The sequence below is a fragment of the Triticum dicoccoides genome, chromosome 5A (genome assembly GCF_002162155.2).
Source record: "Triticum dicoccoides isolate Atlit2015 ecotype Zavitan chromosome 5A, WEW_v2.0, whole genome shotgun sequence".
Taxonomy (NCBI): Eukaryota; Viridiplantae; Streptophyta; class Magnoliopsida; order Poales; family Poaceae; genus Triticum; species Triticum dicoccoides.
In genome coordinates this window covers 332,431,741-332,448,808 of record NC_041388.1, presented here as the reverse complement: position 1 = coordinate 332,448,808, position 17,068 = coordinate 332,431,741, and the positions used below count along the sequence as shown (strand labels likewise).

At 44.5% G+C, this 17,068-nt stretch overlaps 1 protein-coding gene and 1 pseudogene across 1 annotated transcript; one reads left to right on the top strand and one right to left on the bottom strand.

Annotated features, from left to right (window-relative positions):
- Positions 1–10,243: 10,243 nt before the first annotated feature.
- LOC119297289 lies at positions 10,244–11,788 on the top strand (annotated as a pseudogene).
- Positions 11,789–13,010: 1,222 nt separating this feature from the next.
- Positions 13,011–17,068, bottom strand: LOC119301324 (cysteine desulfurase, mitochondrial-like). The gene is made up of 2 exons (XM_037578279.1): positions 15,506–17,068; positions 13,011–13,358 (listed from the first exon to the last, which is right to left on the bottom strand). The coding sequence occupies exon 1, from the start codon at positions 16,946–16,948 to the stop codon at positions 15,569–15,571; it is 1,380 nt and encodes a 459-aa protein (XP_037434176.1). The 5' UTR covers positions 16,949–17,068; the 3' UTR covers positions 13,011–13,358; positions 15,506–15,568.

Here is a 17,068-nt window from a genome sequence, read left to right as displayed (position 1 = left end):
GAGCCTATCACACCCGATCATCACGTGGTGTCTCAGCACGAAGAACTTTCGCAACGGTGCATACTCAGGGAGAACACTTCTTGATAATTAGTGAGAGATCATCTTAAAATGCTACCGTCAATCAAAGCAAGATAAGATGCATAAAGGATAAACATCACATGCAATTAATATAAGTGATATGATATGGCCATCATCATCTTGTGCTTGTGATCTCCATCTTCGAAGCACCGTCGTGATCACCATCGTCACCGGCGTGACACCTTGATCTCCATCGTAGCATCGTTGTCGTTACGCCATCTATTGCTTCTACGACTATCGCTACCGCTTAGTGATAAAGTAAAGCAATTACAGGGCATTTGCATTTCATACAATAAAGCGACAACCATATGGCTCCTGCCAGTTGCCGATAACTTCGGTTACAAAACATGATCATCTCATACAAAAAATATAGCATCATGTCTTGGCCATATCACATCACAACATGCCCTGCAAAAACAAGTTAGACGTCCTCTACTTTGTTGTTGCAAATTTTACGTGGCTGCTACGGGCTTAAGCAAGAACCAATCTCACCTACGCATCAAAACCACAACGATAGTTTGTCAAATAGACTCCGTTTTAACCTTCACAAGGACCGGGCGTAGCCACACTCGGTTCAACTAAAGTGAGAGGGACAGACACCCGCCAGCCACCTTTAAGCACGAGTGCTCGTAACGGTGAAACCAGTCTCGCGTAAGCGTACGCGTAATGTCGGTCCGGGCCGCTTCATCTCACAATACCGCTGAACCAAAGTATGACATGCTGGTAGGCAGTATGACTTATATCGTCCACAACTTACTTGTGTTCTACTCGTGCATATAACATCAACACATAAAACCTAGGCTCGGATGCCACTGTTGGGGAACGTAGTAATTTCAAAAAATTTCCTACGCACACGCAAGATCATGGTGATGATATAGCAACGAGGGGAGAGTGTTGTCTACGTACCCTCGTAGACCGAAGAGGAAGCGTTGACGCAACGTAGAGGAAGTAGTCGTACGTCCTCCAGTTCAACCGATCCAAGTACCGTTACTCCGGCACCTCCGAGTTCTTGGCACGCGTACAGCTCGATGACGCACCCTCGATCTCCGATCCAGCAGAGGCGCCGAGGGGGAGTTCCGTCAGCACGACAGCATGGTGACGATCTTGATGTTCTCCTGTTGCAGGGCTTCGCCTAAGCACCGCTACAATATGACCGAGGTGTAATATCGTGGAGGGGGGCACCGCACACGGCTAAGGAACGATCAATGATCAACTTGTGTGTCCTACGGTGCCCCCCTACCCCCCGTATATAAAGGAGGGAGGGAGGAGGTGGCCGGCCCTAGGGGGGGCGCGCCATGAGGAGGGGGAAACCTACTCCAAGTAGGTTTCCCTCTCTTTTCCTTATCTTATTTGGAGGGGGAAGGAAAGAGTACTAGTATTAGGAAGCAGTACTAGTAGTAGTAATAGGAAGAGGGGGAAGGAGAAAGGAAAGGGGGGCCCGGCCCCCCTCCCCAATTCGGATTGGGCTTGGGGGGGCGCGCCCCCTTCCCTTGCTCCTTCTCTCTTCCTCCTACATGGGCCCAATAAGGCCCATATACCTCCCGGGGGGTTTCGGTAACCTTCCGGGGCTCCAAACTTCTCCGGAACCTTTCCGGTGTCCAAATATATCCGTCCAATATATCAATCTTTATGTCTCGACCATTTCAAGACTCCTCGTCATGTCCGTAATCATATCCGGGACTCCGAACAACCTTCGGTACATCAAAATACATAAACTCATAATATAAATGTCATCGAAACCTTAAGCGTGCGGACCCTATGGTTCGAGAACGATGTAGACATGACTGAGACACATCTCTGGTCAATAACCAATAGAGGGACCTGGATGCCCATATTGGTTCCTACATATTCTACGAAGATCTTTATCGGTCAAACCGCATAACAACATACGTTGTTCCCTTTGTCATCGGTATGTTACTTGTCCGAGATTCGATCGTCGGTATCCAATACCTAGTTCAATCTCGTTATCGACAAGTCTCTTTACTCGTTCTGTAATACTTCATCTTATAACTAACTCATTAGTTACATGCTTGCAAGGCTTAGGTGATGAGCATTGCCGAGAGGGCCCAGAGATACCTCTCCGACAATCGGAGTGACAAAACCTAATCTCGAATTATGCTAACTCAACATGTACCTTTGGAGACACCTGTAGTACTCCTTTATAATCACCCAGTTACGTTGTGACGTTTGGTAGTACCCAAAGTGTTCCTCCGGTAAACGGGAGTTACACAATTCTCATAGTTACAGGAACATGTATAAGTCATGAAGGAAGCAATAGCAGAATACTAAACGATCAAGTGCTAAGCTAACGGGATGGGTCATGTCAATCACCTCATTCTCCTAATGATGTGATCCCATTAATCAAATGACAACACATGTCAATGGTTAGGAAACATAACCATCTTTGATTAATGAGCTAGTCAAGTAGAGGCATACTAGTGACTATATGTTTGTCTATGTATTCACACATGTATCATGTTTCCGGTTAATACAATTCTAGCATGAATAATAAACATTTATCATGATATGAGGAAATAAATAATAACTTTATTATTGCCTCTAGGGAATATTTCCTTCACAGACACCACGTGATGATCGGGTGTGATAAGCTCTACGTCCATCTACAACGGGTGCAAGCCAGTTTTGCACGCGCAGAATACTCAGGTTAAACTTGACGAGCCTAGCATATGCAGATATGGCCTCAGAACACTGAGACCGAAAGGTCGAGCGTGAATAATATAGTAGATATGATCAACATAATGATGTTCACCATTGAAAACTATTCCATTTCACATGATGATCGGTTATGGTTTAGTTGATTTGGATCACGTGATCACTTAGATGATTAGAGGGATGTCTATCTAAGTGGGAGTTGTTAAGTAATATGATTAATTGAACTTTAATTTATCATGAACTTAGTCCTGGTAGTATTAGCATATCTATGTTGTAGATCAATAGCTCGCGTTGTTGCTTTCGTATGTTTATTTTGATATGTTCCTAGAGAAAATTGTGTTGAAAGATGTTAGTAGCAAAGATGCGGATTGGATCCGTGATCTAAGGTTTATCCTCATTGTTGCACAGAAGAATTATGTCCTTGATGCACCGCTAGGTGACGGACCTATTGCAGGAGCAGATGCAGACGTTATGAACGTTTGGCTAGCTCAATATGATGACTACTTGATAGTTTAGTGCACCATGCTTAACGGCTTAGAATCGGGACTTCAAAGACGTTTTGAACGTCATGGACCATATGAGATGTTTCCAGGAGTTGAAGTTAATATTTCAAGCAAATACCCGAGTTGAGAGATATGAAGTCTCCAACAAGTTCTATAGCGAAAAGATGGAGGAGAATCGCTCAACTAGTGAGCATGTGCTCAGATTGTCTGGGTACTACAATCGCTTGAATCAAGTGGGAGTTAATCTTCCAGATAAAATAGTGATTGACAGAATTCTCTAGTCACCATCACCAAGTTAGTAGAACTTCATGATGAACTATAGTATGCAAGGGATGACGAAAACGACTCCCGAGCTTTTCATGATGATGAAATCGATGAAGGTAGAAATCAAGAAAGAGCATCAAGTGTTGATGGTTGACAAGACCACTAGTTTCAAGAAAAGGGCAAAGGGAAGAAGGGGAACTTTAAGAAGAATGGAAAGCAAGTTGCTACTCAAGTGAAGAAGCCCAAGTCTGATCCTAAGCCTGAGACTAAGTGCTTCTACTGCAAAGGAACTGGTCACTGGAAGTGGAACTGTCCCAAGTATTTGGCGGATAAGAAGGATGGCAAAGTGAACATAAGTATATTTGATATACATGTTATTGATGTGTACTTTACTAGTGTTTATAGCAACCCCTCAGTATTTGATACTAGTTCAGTTACTATGATTAGTAACTTGAATCGGGAGTTGCAGAATGAACAAAGACTAGTTAAGGGTGAGGTGATGATATGTGTTGGAAATAGTTCCAAGATTGATATGATCATCATCGCACACTCCCTATACTTTCGGGATAAGTGTTGAACCTAAATAAGTGTTATTTGGTGTTTGCATTGAAGCATGAATATGATTTGATCATGTTTATTGCAATACGATTATTCATTTAAGTAAGGGAATAAATTGTTGTTCTGTTTACATGAATAAAACCTTATATGGTTACACACCCAATGAAAATGGTTCGTTGGATCTCGATCATAGTGATACACATATTCATAATATTGAAGCCAAAAGATGCAAAGTTAATAATGATAGTGCAACTTATTTGTGGCACTGCTGTTTAAGTCATATCGGAGTAAAGCACATGAAGAAACTCCATACTGATGGGCTTTTGGAATCACTTGATTATGAATCAGTTGATGCTTGCGAACCATGCCTCATGGGCAAGATGACTAAGACTCCGTTCTTCGGAACAATGGAGCGAGCAACAGATTTGTTGGAAATCATACATACTGATGTATGTGGTCCGATGAATATTGAGGCTCGCGACAGGTATCATTATTTTCTGATCTTCACAGATGATTTGAGCAGATATGAGTATATCTACTTGATGAAACACAAGTCTGAAATATTTGAAAAGTTTAAAGAATTTCAGAGTGAAGTGGAGAATCATCGTAACAAAAATAAAAGTTTCTACGGTATGATCACGGAAATAAAATATTTGAGTTACGAGTTTGGCCTTCAGTTAAAACAATGTGAAATAGTTTCACTACTCACGCCACCTGGAACACCACAGTGTAATGGTATGTACGAACATCAAAACCGTGCTTTATTAGATATGGTGCGATCTATGATGTCTCTTACCGATTACCACTATTGTTTTGGGGTTATGCATTAGAGACAGTTGCATTCACGTTAAATGGGGCACCATCTAAATCCGTTGAGACGACGACGTATGAACTATGGTTTGGCAAGATACCTAAGCTGTCGTTTCTTAAAGTTTGAGGTTGCAATGCTTATGTGAAAAAGTTTCAACTTGATAAGCTCAAACCTAAATCGGAGAAGTGCGTCTACATAGGATACCCAAAAGAAAATGTTGGGTACACCTTCTATCACAGATCCAAAGGCAAGTTATTCATTGCTGAGAATGGATCCTTTCTAGAGAAGGAGTTTCTCTCGAAAGAAGTGAGTGGGAGGAAAGTAGAACTTGATGAGGTAACTGTACCTGATCCCTTATTGGAAAGTAGTTCATCTCAGAAATCTGTTCCTGTGACTACTACACCAATTAGTGAGGAAGCTAATGATGATGATCTTGTAACTTCAGATCAAGTTACTACCGAACCTCGTAGGTAAACCAGAGTGAGGTCCGCACCAGAGTGGTACGGTAATCCTGTTCTGGAGGTCATGTTACTTGACCATGACAAACCTACGAACTATGAGGAAGCGATGATGAGCCCAGATTCCGCGAAATGGCTTGAGGCCATGAAATCTGAGATGAGATCCATGTATGAGAACAAAGTATGGACTTTGATTGACTTGCCCAATGATCGGCGAGCCATTGAGATTAAATGGATCTTCAAGAGGAAGACGGACGCTGGTAGTAGTGTTACCATCTACAAAGCTAGAATTGTCGCAAAAAGGTTTTCGACAAGTTCAAGGTGTTGACTACAATGAGAGTTTCTCACTCGTATCTATGCTTAAGTCTGTCCGAATCATGTTAGCAATTGCCGCATTTTATGAAATCCGGCAAATGGATAAACAAAACTGCATTCCTTAATGGATTTATTAAAGAAGAGTTGTATATGATACAACCAGAAGGTTTTGTCAATCCTTAAGGTGCTAACAAAATGTGCAAGCTCCAGCGATCCATCTATGGACTGGCGCAAGCATCTCGGAGTTGGAATATGCGCTTTGATGAGATGATCAAAGCATATAGTTTTATACAGACTTGCGGTGAAGCCTGTATTTACAAGAAAGTGAGTGGGAGCACTACAGCATTTCTGATAAGTATATGTGAATGACATATTGTTGATCGGAAATAATGTAGAATTATTCTGGAAAGCATAAAGGAGTGTTTTGAAAGAAGTTTTTCAAAGAAAGACCTCGGTGAAGCTGCTTACATATTAAGCATCAAGATCTATAGAGATAGATCAAGACGCTTGATAAGTTTTTTCAATGAGTACATACCTTGACAATATTTTGAAGTAGTTCAAAAATGGAACAGTCAAAGAAAGAGTTCTTGGTTGTGTTACAAGGTGTGAAATTGAGTAAGACTCAAAGCCCGACCACGACAGAAGATAGAAAGAGAATGAAAGTCATTCCCTATGCCTCAGCCATAGGTTCTATAAAGTATGCCATGCTATGTACCAGATCTATTGTATACCCTACACTGTGTTAAGCAAGGGAGTACAATAGTGATCTAAGAGTAGATCATTGGACAGCGGTCAAAATTATCCTTAGTGGAATAAGGAAATATTTCTCAATTATGGAGGTGACAAAAGGTTCATCGTAAAAAGTTACGTCAATGCAAGTTTTGACACAGATCTAGATGACTCTAAGTCTCGATCTAGATACATATTGAAAGTGGGAGCAATTAGCTAGAGTAGCTCCGTGCAGAGCATTGTAGACATAGAATTCGCAAAATACTTACGGATCTGTATGTGACAGACCCGTTGACTAAAATTATCTCACAAGCAAAACATGATCACACCTTAGTACTCTTTGGGTGTTAATCACATAAACAATGTGAACTAGATTACTGACTCTAGTAAACCCTTTGGGTATAGGTCACATGACGATGTGAACTATGGGTGTTAATCACATGGTGATGTGAACTATTAGTGTTGAATCACATGGCGATGTGAACTAGATTATTGACTCTAGTGCAAGTGGGAGACTGAAGGAAATATGCCCTAGAGGCAATAATAAAGTTATTATTTATTTTCTTATATCATGATAAATGTTTATTATTCATGCTAGAATTGTATTAACCGGAAACATAATACATGTGTGAATACATAGACAAACAGAGTGTCACTAGTATGCCTCTACTTGACTAGCTCATTAATCAAAGATGGTTATGTTTCCTAACCATGAACAAAAGAGTTGTTATTTGATTAACGGGATCACATCATTAGAAGAATGATGTGATTGACTTGACCCATTCCGTTAGCTTAGCACTCGATCGTTTAGTATGTTGCTATTGCTTTCTTCATGACTTATACATGTTCCTATGACTATGAGATTATGCAACTCCCGTTTACCGGAGGAACACTTTGTGTGCTACCAAATGTCACAACGTAACTGGGTGATTATAAAGAAGCTCTACAGGTGTCTCCAAAGGTACATGTTGGGTTGGCGTATTTCAAGATTAGGATTTGTCACTCCGATTGTCGGAGAGGTATCTCTGGGCCCTCTCGGTAATGCACATCACATAAGCTTTGCAAGCATTGCAACTAATGAGTTAGTTGCGAGATGATGTATTACGGAATGAGTAAAGAGACTTGCCGGTAACGAGATTGAACTGGGTATTGAGATACCGACGATCGAATCTCGGGCAAGTAACATACCGATGACAAAGGGAACAACGTATGTTGTATGCGGTCTGACCGATAAATATCTTCGTAGAATATGTGGGAGCCAATATGAGCATCCAGATTCCATTATTGGTTATTGACCGGAGACGTGTCTCGGTCATGTCTACATTGTTCTCGAACCCGTAGGGTCCGCACGCTTAAGGTTTCGATGACAGTTATATTATGAGTTTATGAGTTTTGATGTACCGAAGGAGTTCGAAATCCCGGATGAGATCGGGGACATGACGAGGAGTCTCGAAATGGTCGAGACGTAAAGATCGATATATTGGACGACTATATTCGGACATCGGAAAGGTTCCGAGTGGTTCGGGTATTTTTTGGAGTACCGGGGAGTTACGGGAATACGGGGGAAGAAGTATATGGGCCTTATTGGGCTTTAGGGGAGAGGGAGAGGCAGGCCGCGCGCCCCCCAAGGCCTAGTCCGAATTGGACTAAGGGGAGGGGCTGCGCCCCCTCCTTCCTTCTCTTCCCTCTTCCCCTTCCTTGTCTCCTACTCCTACTACATGGAAGGACTCCTAGTTGGACTAGGAAAAGAGGAATCCTACTCCCGGTGGGAGTAGGACTCCCCTAGGGCGCTCCATAGAGAGGGCCGGCCCTCCCCTCCTCCACTCCTTTATATACGGGGGCAGGGGGCACCCCATAGACACACAAGTTGATCCATGTGATCGTTTTCTTAGCCGTGTGCGGTGCCCCCTTCCACCATAATCCTCGATAATATTGTAGTGGTGCTTAGGCGAAGCCCTGCGACAGTTGAACATCAAGATCGTCACCACGCCGTCATGCTGACGAAACTCTTCCCCGACACTTTGCTGGATAGGAGTCCGGGGATCGTCATCGAGATGAACGTGTGCTGAAACTCGGAGGTGCCGTAGTTTCGGTGCTTGGATCGGTCGGATCACGAAGACGTACGACTACATTAACCGCGTTGATATAACGCTTCCGCTTTCAGTCTATGAGGGTACGTAGACAATACTCTCCCCTCTCGTTGCTATGCATCACCATGATCTTGCGTGTGCGTAGGAATTTTTTTGAAATTACTATGTTCCCCAACACCGGGATGGTAGAGCGTCAGCGTCGATTGGAAAGAAAACGGATGCAGAGAAAGAGGGAAGGATGGCGACGCAGGATTTTGGGTGGGTTTTTTGGTGGGCCAGGGGTGTCGGAGTCCTACGTGGATGATGCCCGAACTCCCGCCAAGCCCCCTAGCTTGCTTTTGGTTTGCAGGAAAACGGACGTCCAGACTGGTCCATGGATCGATGCGGGATACTTTTTTAGAGCATAGCTAAGCTTTATTGATCATAATCCACATGGAGTGGGATACAATTCGGATTGTAAGGGTTAACCAACCAAACGTGGCGCCCCGCATCGAGAGAGTGCATGCTTAGCTAAACTATGAGCTTCACCGTTTGAAGAACAACTTTCAAAAACAAAATTACAATTAAAATCCAAAGAGCGAAGTTTGATTTCTGTTAGGAGGGGCGGTTTGAAGTTTCTTTTAGAATCCTTACCCTTTTTTGAGACAACTCACGAAGCTTTTTATTAGTTTGTCACAATGTTTACAGGGACGAAGGGAAGATCTTCGGGGTGGCCTAGCCACACACGACGTCCATCCCCGAGAGATAGAGCATGCTTCGCTAAGTTGTGAGCTTCATAACTTGAGCTTCTAAATTCATGGCTAACCTTACACATATCAAATTCTAAAGAGTGGCTTATTATTTCATGCACAATAGCACCTATGGAGAAGTGTCCTCCTTCTTCAGAGAGTCGACTACCTGCTTGCAATCAGATGCAACATGAATACGCCTTTGGTAAAGGTCCTCCGCAAGTGCTAGTCCTTCTCTGATCGCCATTGCTTCTAGCGTCTCCGGATCCCCGATGTGCCTCATAACCAATGCTGAAGCTCCCAAAAATATTCCATCCGGGCTTCTGTAAATCGCCCCCACGGCCCCAAACCTAGCATGCCTTGGTGCCGCAGCATCTACATTGATCTTCACACATCCCGTGGCCGGAGCCTGCCACTGGGCTGGCCTTGGGGCTTTCACACCGGTCCGTTGTGGTTCCCGTGCGTTAATGTGCCTTAGATCCTCAAGAAAGCTTGTGATGAACCCATGAATGGAATGTGCCTTACCCTTTTTATAAAAGGGTCGACACAGCCCGTCTCGTGCCAGGCCCTTTTACGGCCGGGCCATGCGGCGCCGGGCCGACCCGTATGGACAGATCTGCTCAACACGCAGCCACTCCCGCACAACGCTCGAATACCACCATTCCCAACCCTAGCCGCACTCCACCACTCTCAGTTCCTCTCCCCGGTCCCCATCGCACCCCTCTTCCTGCCGGAACGAGATCCTCTAACATCACGAAGGGATGTTAGGGAAGCTACAGTACCCTAACATCCCTTCTTCACATCCATATGATTAAGCCTAAAATGACTTGAATTAATTTGCAAATTCCAAATCTACTGTATACATTTACAAAAATTACATACAAACAAAATTACGGTATAATAAAATTAATTTCAGATTTTATTTTTTATGAACAGTAATTGCGCGCAGTATCTTTGCTACAGTGTCCGTGACATTCCTTCTTTATTTTGCACTGAGATTACGCTGTAGCTCCGTGACATCCCTTCATGATGTTAGAGGATCCATCTCCCTTCCTGCCGCCACCCACAATCCCCGCCGGCAGCAGCCTGCGAAGATCCATGTAAAGTCGCCGACGCCGACGCCGCTGCCTCCCGGATTTGCATATCGCTGCCGGTTCCCCCATTAGAATCGATCGAGGTCAAATCCTCGAGGGTTCATCATGGCCCCATCAGATTGCGAAATACTCCCAACAAGAGACAGTCGCATCTTCCATTTCCGGGTAAGACTCTCGTCGCCCGAGGATCATCGTCATGTACACGCGAGCACCGTCGTTGCTGGGTGCAAATGCGAAGCTGTTTACATGCTTCTACAGTCGAGCCCCGAAATCCTAGTCCTTATCGCAGTGCGGCCTAACCCCGATCTGGAAGGCGATCCCAAGGTGTCTGCACGCATGGTTTTACTTGACAAGACCGGCTCACCAGCGCCTTCCATGGGGACGGGAACGCCGACGAACATAGGCGGCTCTATCCCTGGGTTGATTGGATGTTACAATCTGATAGCAAGGAGAGATAAGGTTAAGGCGAACTGTGTGGTCGACAACTACTTTGTGGTGTTGTGCTCTGTTGACATCAACTGGACATCTCCAACTTCATCGCTGAAGCAGGAGCTCCCGAGTTTGGGTCATGATCTTGCCATGATGTGGGATAAACAAGATCTCACCGATGTTTCCTTCGATGTTGGTGGGAGAGCTTCAGTGCACATCGCCTCGTGCTTGCTACCCGATCGCCAGTCTTCAGAGCTGAGCTCTATGGTGTGATGGCTGAGAGCAAGATGGCATCTATCACTATTCATGACATGGAGGCCTCGACCTTCAGATCAATGCTCCATTACATATATCATAGTTCGCTTCCTGATGCTGGCAAGACAGATATTTCTTCCCCCATGGCACAGTACCAGCATCTGCTTGTAGCCGCTGATAGGTATGGGGTGGAGGGGCTAAAGAAGATCTGTGAGGACAAACTATGTTGCAATGGTATCACGACGGACACTGGTTTCAATGTTGGAACTTGCGGAGGCCCATGTCTGCCCCAAACTCAAAGCTAGGTGCTTTGATTTCCTCACTGATGGTGACAATTTCAAGATGGTCGCGACGTCAAGTGAGTACCTCCATTTGATGCAGAATTTTCCGACTCTCTTGGTGGAAGCGCGGAATAGGTTCAAGATAGAGCATGGAAAACCGACCATCGTCGAACCTGGTTCACACAAGAAAGCTAGAGTAAACTAGAGTATATTAGGCATGATAATGGAATGGTGATACAGAAATGTTTGGTTATTCCAAGCCTGTTATATTGGCATTCCCTTCGTTGACTATCCTTTGTGCTTAGTACTATTTTGCAGTAGAGTAGTCCTAACGTAGCTATCATGGCTTCAGGTTACCGTTCGATTTCTAGAGAAGACATGCCAACAATTGTATCCCAGTTGTATGCTGTTCTTCTGTGCCTGTTTATATCTAGCCTTTTAGTTTAAGCAACAGTGGCAAGTTGAAATGAAAATTATGCTACATTTGTCGTATTATTGGCGGAATTTCTCTGGACACGACCTTTTACGTCCAACCTCATTGTGACCCTGTGTCTCATTTTTCAAGTAGTAATTTGATACATGGTGGTTGTTAACTAGTGTCGTCGTGAAAAAACCACCGGGCGCCTAGCACTACTCTATTGTTGGGGGCAAGTGGGAACAGTTTACAATGATTCCAGTGCATGGAGCAACTTGTAATTCTCTTATTTATACAGTCAGCAGCTGTTAAGTTTGGCTGTCCAGTTTTTTGATAGAAGTTAGTTTGGCTGTTAATGCAACTGGCAGCAAGCTATTGAGTGCTTGGGAGAAACAGCACATGTTCATATACCAGTGTCCTTCCTCCAATATTCTCACTTCTCTTGTGTCTCTTACCACTGGAAATGACTGATATTTCAAAGATGTGCCCTTGTTTTTAAATCATAGTGACCTCTTTATTAGATTGTAACTACAGTTACATCCCGAAGCAATACAGGGCATCTGGCCATTCTTGCAAGTTCATGAGCTTCTCTATGAACATGTTCAATAATACTACTTTTGAGGAAAATCACATGCCCTGGTTGGCCTGCCTTGACAGTGTATAGAGCAAGCCGAGCAATGACATTTAGTTGCCAGCATATCCAGTCCTTGGTTAGGACAAAAGGTGCGACAATCTTGCTGCCAAGCTTGATGTTCGGACTGCAGCACATCTTCGTCGGCGGAGAGGAATGAACGCTGATTGTCTATGGGTAGCAGAAGCTGCGGAACGAACAGTGAGACAGAGGTCCCAAAGAGAGAAATACCAAATATGTGAACGCTGATGCAATCCGCGCGCCCTAGAGCGCACTTCAGACGAGCCCCGCTTGGTATTCGCTAAATTACTCATGTTATAGAATTCCGATGTGCTGTATACGGACCATAAAACAGAGTAATAACATCATAAGTGGCCTGGGTAGGTGGTTTACTCTGAAATTTCCACACAACTGAAATACAGTATTTCTGAAACTATTTCAGAAAGGATCCTCTCGACTGGACATCTGCCAAATTCCCTTCGTTTTTTTCCTTAAATACTCCAGACACCGACCACGTACATTACTTATTCTGAACTGAAATCACGACTACTTCATTAGGCCTACACAGTTTCATTTGGATGCGAGTAGTATAGATGAAAACTATTGGCTTCTACTAGTATTCACAATAGATGCAGTGAATGGAATGGAACGGATCAAATGATATGGCAACTCAAGCTCGAAGCCACCCACAACACAAGTTGAACGTTGCCCCCACCAGATTATTGAGATGTTACCAGAATAACAAAAAATCAGAACCAAAGAGTACATATCTCTTGTCATAACAAACTGAGAGAATACCAAAACCATATCTGCAGCAATAATACATACACAGCGCTGTAACTAGTTCAAACTGTCCTTCAAAAGATACAACAGCAAATATCATTATTTCGTGTTTTGATACATTCCAGCTAGAGAACAAATCTAACTCTCGCCAGATTGTTTTGAGTGCTGCCAAACATGCCTCCTTACATAATACTCATCGATCATCTTCGCAGATCTATCATTATGATTAGGATGCCAACACTATCTTCAACTACCAAACGTGCCTGAAATAATTCAACCATGTACTGTATTAGACAGTTGTACAGAATCAGAGTATATGGCAACTGTAGATCTTCCCAGTACTAAACAGTAGAAATTACTGAAGCATGAGTTTTCTTTTTAAGAATGCCTTCCATACAACCATAACTACTGAAAACTGATCTTAGTATTGCAGAAATACCTGCAACACTGATCCAGTTACGAGACCAACTGGCCAAGTCATGGTTATATACTCTGAACATACCATTTTGATGTACTCCCTCCGTTCCTAAATATAAGTCTTCGTAAAGATTTCACTATGAATCATATACGGATGTATATAGATGCATTTTAAGTGTAGATTCATTCATTTTGCTCCGTATGTAGTCCATCTAGTTGAATCTCTACAAAGACTTATATTTAGGAACGGAGGGAGTAGATCATTGAAAGAACAGTTACAATATGTGAACATGAGAATTATGTACTACCTTGCTAAGCCTAGAATTTTCTACAACAAAACGGCACCAAAAATGTACCAAAGGTAGAGAAAACGCTGATGCAGAAAGAGATAAGGATACTGGATGCACCAGAACATTGGTGAAGAACACAACCAAGAGTATGATTAAAATTGGAGAATACACAAGTATACTCCCTCCATCCGAAAATACTTGTCATCAAAATGGATAAAAAGAGATGTATCTAGAACTAAAATACATCTAGATACATCCCCTTCTATCCATTTTGATGACGAGTATTTCCGGACGGAGGGAGTACAACCCAAGGAACAGGAGAACAACATATACACACAGAATTTGTCTAGATGAATTCATATGGTAAATTAGTATGAAGCCATGCTCTTAGTATTATTAAGATTAGTTTCATTGATGCGAATAGCAATAATATGTGAGAAGCAAAACACCAGACTGGAAGGAACATAGAATGTACTACCTCCTTCCGGGTTTATTAGGCCCCTTGTATTTTGTGTCAGATTTTGATCATCTATATTGCAAAAAATATATAAAATATACTCCCTTCGTCCCATAATGTAAGGCTTTCCAGCAATATAATTTTTAGTATATTGATGAATTCATACTGATATTAGTATGATACAAAAAGTACACCATTGGATTTGTATTTGAAAGAGCTTCCCAGCAATATAATTTTTGTGACATATAGTATACATTTTGTGAGTTAAATTTGCAGATCAAAATTTAGCACAAAATAAGATGTGGCCTAATAAACCCAGACGGAGGGAGTAAGTATGATATTGGTAGTTATAAACTTACTCCCTCCGTTCCAAAATAGATGACTCAACTTTGTACTAACTTTAGTACAAAGCTAGTACAAAGTTGGGTCATCTATTTTGGAACGGAGGGAGTACCTATCTAAAACTCAATTTGAAATAAATAAATAAAGAGTTGAGAAGGAAACCGAAGAACTAAAATGGATATGCAAAAATCAGACAGAAGCATAAAGAGCATACAGAACAAAGGATGAATGGGACAAATAAACAGACAAATCTATAAAACACAGAAAACCATGTCACATTTGAGTTATATTGGCGAAATCCAGTTCAGTTACAATGTCATATTGTCATATGATCAGGTCATTTTGGTGTACGGTGCTCTACAAAATCAGTCTGCAAAGTAAGCATGCCCTTGAAGTTCACAATGACTTGTTGCAAAGCAAACAAACTAAGACATCAAGTCATCAAGTGAACAACATATTGATTTCAGATGTTCAGATTGGAGATAACTTTTGTCATTTAGAGATATCCTTCAAGCAAGACATTGTCTTGTCCATTTCTTTATCAGCACAAAATTTGCAACATCCCAATGTAGAAATAATATGGCAATGAAAGGATCTACAACCAAAGATTTCACGTTCTGCTGCACTTAACCTTGCAATTTAACCATCATTGCATACTATGTTCTATTAATCAGGTTCTCAAAGTAATCTGCAGTAACTTTGCATAGAAAACAAACTGCCACAAACAAATGATTGTAGCTTATTACTGAGAAAACATTGCACACACGGTAACATTCTCAAAACTTAGCCAGCAGTGGCCTACCGGATTCAACGAGTGTTCAAGGTCACACACTTCCACTAGCAGGTATAGTACATATTCCCTTAAAAAAACAGGATATAAAAAGAACAGCTAAAGGCCATATACCTATGCATGTGTCCATCCGAGCACATCTAAAGCAGTCCAGCGAACAGCATTGTGATAAGAGTCTCAGTGCTGCGACCACTGGATGCTCTTGATGTCGATGCCTGCCTTAGCCATCTCATAGAGTGGACTCATCTCCCGGAGCTTAAGCACCTGATGGACAGTGAGCTCAGTTGCTCTGTCGACCTCTTCCTCGGTGGTGAAGCGGCCAATGCCAAATCGAATGGAGGTGTGTGCCATGTCCTCATCCACACCAAGCGCCCGGAGCACATAGGAAGGCTCCAAACTAGCACTGGTGCATGCGCTGCCACTTGACACAGCCACCTCCTTCAGCCCCATCAGCAAGCTCTCGCCCTCGACATATGCAAATGACAAGTTCAGGTTGCCCGCGTACCGGTGCTCCATGCTACCATTGATGACAACATCATCAACCTTGGAACGGATGCCATCAAGCAGACGCTGCTGCAGAGCACTAACTCGCCTCTCGTCGTAGTCCATCTCTTTGGCTGCAATTTCGCAGGCAGCACCAAATCCAACAACAATTGGCGTGGGCACCGTGCCACTGCGGATGCCACGTTCCTGGCCACCCCCACTCATCTGTGGCTCCACGCGAATGCGAGGGCGGCGGCGCAGGTAGAGCGCACCGACACCCTTGGGCCCATAAATCTTGTGAGCAGACAGCGACATGAGTCCAATCCCCATCTGGTTGACATCAATTGGGATCTTCCCGAGAGCCTGCGCCGCGTCTGTGTGGAAGGGCACGCCCTTCTCGCGGCAGATGCGGCCAATCTCCTCGAGCGGTTGGACAACGCCGATCTCGTTGTTGACGGCCATGACGGAGACGAGCCCGGTGTCGGGGCGGATGGCATCGGCGAGCTGCGCGACGTCAATGAGGCCGTCGGGGCGAACGGGGAGGTAGGTGACCTCGAACCCCTCCTGCTGGAGGTACCTGCAGGAGTCGAGGACGCACTTGTGCTCGGTCTGGGTGGTGATGACGTGGCGGCGGCGGTCGCGGTAGAAGTGCATGACGCCCTTGACGGCGATGTTGTTGCACTCGGTGGCGCCCGAGGTGAAGAAGATCTCCCTGGGGTCGGCGCCGATGAGCCTGGCGACGCGCGCGCGGGCCTCCTCGACGGCGGCGTCCGACTCCCAGCCGTAGAGGTGGGTGCGGGAGTGCGGGTTGCCGTAGCGGGAGAGGTAGAAGGGGAGCATGGCGTCGAGCACCCGCGGGTCGACGGGCGTGGTCGCCTGCATGTCCAGGTAGAGCGGGCGGCCGGAGATGCGCACGCCCTTGATGGTGATGGCGTCGTCATCCTCCTCCGCGGCGGGGGCGTCGGCCGGCAGGGCGGCCGTGGAGAGGGTGCGGGCGGGGGTGGGGGCGGGGGAGGAGGGGAGGCGGCCGCCGCGGCGGAGGAAGAGGGGGAGGAGGCGGCGGGGGAGGGCCATGGTGGGGAGAGGTAGGGTTCAGGGGTGCCGCCGCGCTGCTCCCGTTTCTGCGGAGGGGCGATTTGGGGAGAATGGCTCTGCGGAGACGAGACGGGGAGGGTTTGCGGCCTTGGGGTTGGG